The sequence below is a fragment of the Trachymyrmex septentrionalis genome, unplaced genomic scaffold (genome assembly GCF_001594115.1).
Source record: "Trachymyrmex septentrionalis isolate Tsep2-gDNA-1 unplaced genomic scaffold, Tsep1.0 scaffold127, whole genome shotgun sequence".
NCBI lineage: Eukaryota > Metazoa > Arthropoda > Insecta > Hymenoptera > Formicidae > Trachymyrmex > Trachymyrmex septentrionalis.
Genome location: NW_017304406.1, coordinates 156,079 through 164,439, shown reverse-complemented (window position 1 = coordinate 164,439; position 8,361 = coordinate 156,079). Strand labels below are relative to the sequence as shown.

General features: G+C 35.9%; 1 protein-coding gene across 1 annotated transcript in view; it reads left to right on the top strand.

The window, feature by feature from the left end:
- LOC108756435 (venom dipeptidyl peptidase 4) overlaps positions 1 to 2,517 on the top strand; it is a 10,552-nt gene extending 8,035 nt beyond the window's left edge. Inside the window, exons 12-14 of the mRNA XM_018500245.1 lie at positions 960 to 1,154; positions 1,238 to 1,398; positions 1,763 to 2,517. Of these exons, the coding sequence (XP_018355747.1) occupies positions 960 to 1,154; positions 1,238 to 1,398; positions 1,763 to 2,073 (667 nt within the window). The 3' untranslated portion in view covers positions 2,074 to 2,517. The remainder of the gene's footprint in view (positions 1 to 959; positions 1,155 to 1,237; positions 1,399 to 1,762) is intronic.
- Positions 2,518 to 8,361: the final 5,844 nt, after the last annotated feature.

Below are 8,361 nucleotides of genomic sequence, written 5' to 3'. Positions count from 1 at the left end.
AAGTCGTACCCCATGATGGTATTCGTGTAAGTACTCAAGTCCTTCCGATGAGTAACAAATTTGGCAACGTAAAAATATCAGCAATTTTTTTGCATGACAGGTCATCGAAGCAAACAAAATTTATGTTTTTACGCTTAGCAACAAGATTTTTTTTATTACAAAGATAAGAATATAAAAAATAAAACTTATACAAAAATAAAATTTAACGATGAATATATTAAACAAATCAATTTTATTATGAGATATATATATTTCCGTATTGGCCATTATATTTTAAATCGTGCTTGATTCGAAGACGAACGCAGCGTACGAATATCTTTATGACAGTATCGTGCATAGATTAAAAAAAAAATTTTAAGAAAAATTTTAATATTGCATAATAAAATAACAGCTTTAAGGAAAGCAACATTTTGCTTAACAGAACCTTCTTATTTTGCGCATAGGTTTAAATAAAATTAAAGTCACAGTTTTCTACTATTTTATCACAAGTCTAATTCCATATTTTTCAAGAAACATTAACTTTATTTTTATTAATGTGTTAGTTTTATATATAAAATATATACATTTTTAAATATCTAACTAGCACCGAGTATTGATGTTTACCATATATATCATTAATAGCGGTTACGCCGCAATTAAAATCGGCGCACGCTATAATTGATCAACGCGCAAAAGGATTCCAATCTCCATTTAAAATTGGATCGAGTCTGTTTGTCGATTCATGCCGAGGCTTTTGAAACGATCGATTACCTTTAATAACCCTCGCTCACTTTTCTCTTCTTTTTTAAGAAGCATTTGCGACGTATCGAGCGCTCCATTTATTTAGAAATTCATGCTACCCATTTGTAGCTCGGAGATGTATAAAATCGAACACCGCGTAACGCTGAAGGAGATGAAAACTGAAAGCTATTCTTCGATTCGAGTCTTTATTTCTGTTAAACATCTTGTAAAACCCGCAGCTACGGTGGTCCGAACACGGTCAGGATCGTCGATGACGCCAAGTACGGATACGAGTATTATTTGACGACCAACCGAAGCATGGTTCACGCGTGGATCGATGGACGAGGATCGGCCTTTAAAGGCAGCAACATGCTTTTTGAGATATACCGCAAGCTGGGTACCGTAGAAATTGAAGATACAATCGCTGTCACTGAGTGAGTAATGCGAAACTGATCAAAAATTGCTCCGTTCCCGGCAGTAAATGTCGTTCTGAAAATGAAAATGTTCTTCGCCATAGAATTCTGCAGAAGCAGTACAGTTGGATCGACGCAAACAGGACTGGTATATGGGGTTGGAGCTATGGTGGTTTCACTACTGGTATGGTGATGGCCCAAGATACCAACTTTGTCTTCAAATGCGGTATATCCGTCGCGCCCGTAACTTCCTGGATTTATTACGGTAATTGAAAAGAAGAGATTGAGAATTTGATTTTGTCAGGGTAGAGCAAGGTTTTTTCGCCCATTTCCCTCAATAACGTTTATGTTTTTGAATAGTACGTGCATATCGAATGTTTAAAGGTTTGTGCTCATGCTCTCAAGGAACAATCACGATTGCACAATGTAGTTGTAAGCATGTCACTACAAAAAGATGATAGATATCGTTTGTCATCGTAAATCTTTATTCTACTTGAAAGTAAAAATTGATAGAATGGCCTTGTCTTATCCTACAATGATTTCAAACAATCTCGACGTATTTTTAATTCGAACCTCGAGCTTCAACATTATCTCAAAGATCTCAAAGAGAGTCGCTATCCGATTTACAGATTCCATCTATACGGAACGATTGATGGGTCTGCCGACTCCGGAGGACAACCTTGATGGTTACAATCGCACGGATATTTCACAACGATCGGAAGGAATACGCGGCAAAAAGTACATGCTGATACATGGTACCGGGGACGACAACGTGCACTACCAGCAGGCGTTGGCGCTTGCCAAGTCGTTGGAGTATAAAGACATCCTGTTCGAACAGGTCACGTACACGGACGAAGCGCACTCTCTTGAAAACGTGTCCCCTCACCTTTATCACACAATGGACAAATTTTGGTGCGAATGCTTCGGGTGGGGTCACTGATCAGACTCAGTATAAAAGAAAATCGCCCTCACGGCTACAAACTCGTTTGCGCTGTACGCCAGGGGACGTATTCTTGAACACTATCGCATACGAAAATGTACGAAAATATTATAGATTTCCTTAGTATTTTCATATGCGATACTTTTCAAGAATTAAGGGCCAGATTTATGGCACAAGAAGGAATCGGCGTAAACCGAGAAAAATCGAAGACTTATTTTGAATTCGTTCAGACTTGATTTTGATTTACATTGATCCGATGAAAGAAGTACTCAGCATGCCTCTTAAATATTAATAGCATCGAAGTGCTTATCATTAAAGTTAAGGGTGACTGTTTTGAGATATTTTGCCTTGATCAAATCTTGAAAATATCGACAATAGTAATGGAAAATATTATAAGTAAATTTTGAAGCAATGTAAATGTTTTATTTTTTATCAGTAGTTAAAGAAAGGATATAATATAAGAGTATAAAAATATATTATTTGAAAAAGAAAGAAAACTTTATGTCGACAAACTTGAATATAGTTCTGGATTCTTATAATTTTTAGAAAGATAATTAAGTATTATATAAATAAATTCAAGAAGTTTTGCAATTATAATATTTTTCATAAACGCCATCAATATATTTAGATAGATTGAATTTAATCATATAAAACTGATCTAAATTTATATGAAAGAGATAATTATCTAATATATGCCAGTGTACGTTATTAAATTTATCTTCACGTTCATTTCATTGATCTCGATGGCAAATCTCTACCAAAGACATTTTTTACCTGTATGTAATATTTGCAAAAGTTCCTGTTACTATTTAGTGCCAAATATTAATTGCAATTAATTTAATAATTCTTGACTTGTTTGTCAATCAAAGTGAAGGAAGTTCGCTCGTGCCGTATTTCTGAGTAAATGTTATGCACGAATAGTTAGTCAAAATTTATAAAAAATATATTAAAATATATGCGAAACTCCTACATATAACGGCATCTCTTAAAACGTGCCTTTCCTATATTTTATATCGTCTTATAAAGATATCAAAGTAAATTTATATGTATCTTTTCGCATCCAGCAACAAATAAAAAGAACTTTTTCGAAGGACAAAGAAAATGTTCTACGAGATTAATGTCCTAACCTCGTGTATTTTCTAACCTATATATTTTCCGTGTAGCAATTATAATTTTTCTAGTATAATAATTACTTTAAGCCGAGCTAAATTATATTGATACATCCTTTTAATGATACTCATTCATAATCTTGTTTTACATTGTGCATATTTTGCAGTTGTTGTCGCGGAGATCATATACACATAGATAATTTGAATATTAAAAAGATTCATAGCAATATAAAAAATTTTATTTAAAAACTAGAGAATTCAATATTAATTTACTTTCTAAGAATAAAGACAATCGTAACCATGTTGTTGTTCGTACAGTAGATCTCAGAACTTATCTTTCTCTTCAGTGACCTAGATTTTCGTATTTTCGGCCAGGACAAAATAAGTTTGGTTGTCCTTATTTTTTATGGAATATAATATAATAAATGTGTAATAATACACTTCTTTTATCTTATTCTTTCAACCGCTGACAATTATATTTTTTTGTTCATCATATCGTTTTACCTGTCCAACTCGACCAGTCGGTCCGGGCCGCCCAGACAAAGTCACTTTTGGATTTAATCATTCCATCGTGTCCACATGTCGTTCTTGTATGTTGAGAGTGGGCGAATTTTCGAGGCAACTTGACTCGCTGACCTGGAATCTTTCAGTTGGGGAGAAAAATGTTTGCTCAAACATCGAGCGAATTTTCACGAAGTTCATGACTCTTCTCGGTCAACGAAGATCAAGAAGACTTTTGAATATTTAATTTGGATTTTCAATTTTTTTTTTTAAATCATATTATTTTCGATATTGTTTAATTGCCGCCTTGTATCTTTGCAAGAGTAGTTTCAGTCACATTTTTTAGTAGTATTTTTGCCATAAATAATAAACTTTACCGTTTATTGCATGTCCTTTATTAACAAATTTTAATTCCCCCTCGTGGATAATTCGTGTCCAAGCAAAATTTCACGCATCGCGTACTCTGGTAAAGTACCGCAAATGTAGGTGACTTGTGACAGTGTAGGTAACTTGGGACAGCGTATATTTTTGTTAAATTTATCAAGAAAGAGAAGGCAAAAGTTTTTCAGTAAATGTGTCGTACAGGACTTTTATTTCTTTTTCTAACGTATGAAACTCTCGTGTTATATAATTATATACTTTACGTATCTGAAAAATTATACCCATCATTTTTGCTAAGATTACTATCTACACGCCGATCCGCAATCTGCTCTCACTTGTACCGAGTTATTAAGGAAAATAAAATATAATTCATTCACTGTCTCTAATGGATGAAATATACTTGAAAGAATCATTACTGAATCTCTTGAATTCGGAACTCTCTTCTTAAAATTTCTTTCTTGGTGGAATTTTCTCAGGAAAATTATGACATGGATATTATGAGTCTTCCAGCTCCACCACCACCAAGGTAGTGCAGCAATATAAAGGAATTTGTTCACTTTGTCATACGCCTCATCATATACATACCGTGCTTATGGTATCTGGTTAAATATTTTGCAATGTATTTTGTCGGAAATACGGATAAAAAAGAAATGCCCAGTCTCTAAAAGAAGTTTAAAACTTAAACTTCTTTTAGAGATTCATATATAAATACCACGATTAAATTTAACAAAAAATACATCCCAAGTCACCTACATTGACGAGAGGAGTGAAGGTTAATAATAAATATATTTTAATAATAAAATGAAACATATTTTTGTTAATTGCTATACGATATAATACGGATGTGGCGCACCCCGCTCACATAATAGCATTAGAGACAGCAAAATCGATATTTCTATTCTCTCATACATTCACGTCAAGTTGTATCACCGAGATTGCAAGGAAATAATATTAATGATTAACGACATTAAATATCCACCTCGATGAGAATTGAGGTGAGACTTCTCATCCGTGTACACACACACACACACACTGACGATTTTAACGATGCTTTAATAACTGAAGAACATCGCGAAGGTTGCTTTGGCACGCGATAGATAATCAGATTGATTTAGACTACACTTTGGAATTATCCTTTTTCGATAAGATTGAATCACGGCTGCGAATAGTTTCTCTTCTTAAGGTCGCGGTTAGAAACAATTAAAACTCGAATTCTGAATATTCTGATTGAATATTTAATTAATAATTTTATGTAATGTTTAGAGTATTCGTTTCTTGTGCAATTAACGTATAAAACATACAAATTTTTTGGAAAATTAACGGGAGGGAACAATTGAATTAAAGTAAATGGGAAAATATTTTTATTTACTCCGTAGGCACAGTGGATTTTTTGTCCAGTCGAAATTTTTTTTATCGTGTCCTAAGCTTTCAAAAAAATCTAGGAAAAATTCATAATTACCTTTCAACATTTCTGTTACATTGCCAAATATTTATTTATTAACTGAAATATTGAAACCTTTGTTGAATGAACATTGAAATTTGTGACAAAAAAAATTTTCAGAAATTTTACCCGAGTCAAAAAAGAGTATCTATATATGACATGTTAATTACAAGAACTGCAAAATAAACTAAATGAAGAGAGAATAATAAACGCGAGATGAAAGAGAGGCGCGAATCTATCATCAGTGTAGAAATTGTTAGGAAAATCGATTCATGTCGCGGCAGAAGAGCTGCCTTTAAGATTGAATTGTGGCGAGTCCGAAGAAAAGAGGAAACTACGCACGGCTTGCGATTACTCAGCGAGTAGTTCCTTTCCTAAACAAAAGGAAGGTAGCCTATTTCTCAGGCTGCGGTAGAATCTGTGGCAGCGCTCAAGGATTGTCGAGGGAGACATTAAAGCGCTGGCCATTCTATTGTTGGTCGCGCAAGTTCTTGGCGAGCAAAACAATACCACGCGCCATCATCGAGCCGCCGTCATCGTCCACTTTTCATTGCTCACAAATGCTATCGGCGGATAGTGGATAGCGATCTTCGGCCAGGACGAATGCACGGAGTCCAACCAACGAGACGCAACCCTTTTCTGTCGGCCAGACAGTTTCTGAAGGAAGCGGACAGTCCGTGACGCAGTCGGAAGTAAGTTGGGTGGGTGACTAGAGTAAAGCGACGAACTGATTTGATATTTCTCAAAGATAATTTCATTTCGTTTTACTTAATAATAGCGAAACGAGTAGTTGCTTTTTTTTGGTTATTACTTGATATTTCACGACTATCTCGACAGCAAAAACATATGTTGGATTGGCCAAAAAAGTTTTCTCGTTTTTTTGTCAGTAAGTGACATTAATTTAACTTTAAGTTTGAACACTTTCTTTTAATTAATAGCTTACATATCATCTTACAACAAAAAAAATATCAAGATCAATAGAGTTTGCTGCTTATTATAAAGGGTTGCAAAGTGAAAGATCAGAAGGCACACTTTTCACTATATTATCCTATATTATTAAAAGCTATGCAAATTTGAAAAAAGATATGCGCAGTGTAAAGATAGTGTGAATGATGTGCCAATTTTGGCTTGCAAAGTTTCGGTGAGAATTTCTTCGTTGAAGAGCAACAAGCCATGTTCGGGTAGGCCAAATATAATACAATCGATGATGATCGAATCAAGGTCTTGATCAAAAATAATCCGCATCAACCGCTCGAGACATCGCAGAAAAACTTAGGATATCTAAATCAAGTGCTGAAAATCACTTGCAAATAAAAAACCGAGAAGACTTTCCGGCCAGCTCAATATAATGTTGCTAAAAATCATAAAATAATAATCGCTCCAGATTTTTTGCAAAATTATCTTACGGAAGATAACAGTTCAATCAAAGTTAATCAGAATAGACCGTAAGAAGTGCAAATATACACTACTAGCAAAAGTGAATAAAAGGACAAATGCAAATACTAACGAAATCACAAGAATTAATTCTAAATGGAACAGAACGCAACGTGTTAATCGATTTTTTACTACTACTCTCGAGTCAAGCGAGTGTATTCCGTATTGGCAATACCCGGTGACATTGTCATCTCACACTCTGTCGTCCGAATAGCATCCATAGAAAGTGAAGAACCGCGGCAGATTCGGATGATAGGCGATCGGATGTCTATAGCACGTTCATCCTGCTATTGAAGAATTCTGTTACCGTGAAAGCGTTGCGTTAGCGCGCTTTCGAACGTCATCACGGGTGTGACCGACGAGCGGCAGGAAAGAGAGAGACGATGGACTCCATTTCTACCTATACCTACAACACGTGCCGATGGTTTTTGCGAAAAAAAAAAAAAAAAAAAAGTCAATTGTAAAGCGGAAGTGTCAAAGCCGTTCTGTACGGAACGCGACGCACGCGATTCGCCTATTGTTTTTTTTCTTCTTTTTTTATTTTTTTATTCATTTAGCAACACGGTTCTGACAAAAGTTATTTTGATGTACGTGTTTCCTCTCGTTTAGAAAAAATCTCACCGTTAAGAGCTCGTATCTGGTGCTACACGATAAATTGTTAATTAAACTTTGATCAGCGCCAATTGTTTAGCTTGATTGCGTTTTCTCTCGTTTATACACGGCGAAAGAATCGCAACGTTGTACAGTGATTTAATGTATCGCCGTGCCAATGCCGACCTAATTTTCGCGCAGCCCTCCCGAAACTCGAATTTCGCGTAGAAATTCCCACCGCGTCGATCGTCGCATAATCGACCTGCGGCCTTCGCGCGAAATGTCACCGGGGGAAAGTTCGTTCGCCGATTGTACGTACGTATCGCGCGCATCCGTTCCGGATTTATCTGCGCAATTACCGCAGATCGAAACAGCATTTCGATCGCGCCCGTGAGACAAATTTCCGCCTCTCGAGCGCGGCCTCTCGAAAGCTCGTTATCGCCCTTTGTGTACGACGTCATTTCTCGAATTCATCGCGCAGGACAAGCCATTCCCGTCTCAGCAGAACGGGAGCGCTACCAAGAGGCAGGCAGCCGTCCGTTTTTGCTGCGTAATACAGAATAAAAACGCAAACTATTTTGCCGGTATAACTATGGATGTAATACCGATGCGAAAAATTCGCTAAATAAAGTGAAAAATAACATTTCGCAGCAAAATCGAAGGGAAATTGTTGCCACGACCTTCGTGTATCTTTTCTTTCCGTCCGAGGAGAACTTTTTCAATCATCTTTTGAAGGAACTTCAACTTTTATGACGTTATTTAGTACAAAATTGGATAGAAAAACGACTTCCGCGTGAACTTAATGTAAAAAAGGTTTATTATCGTCCTAAA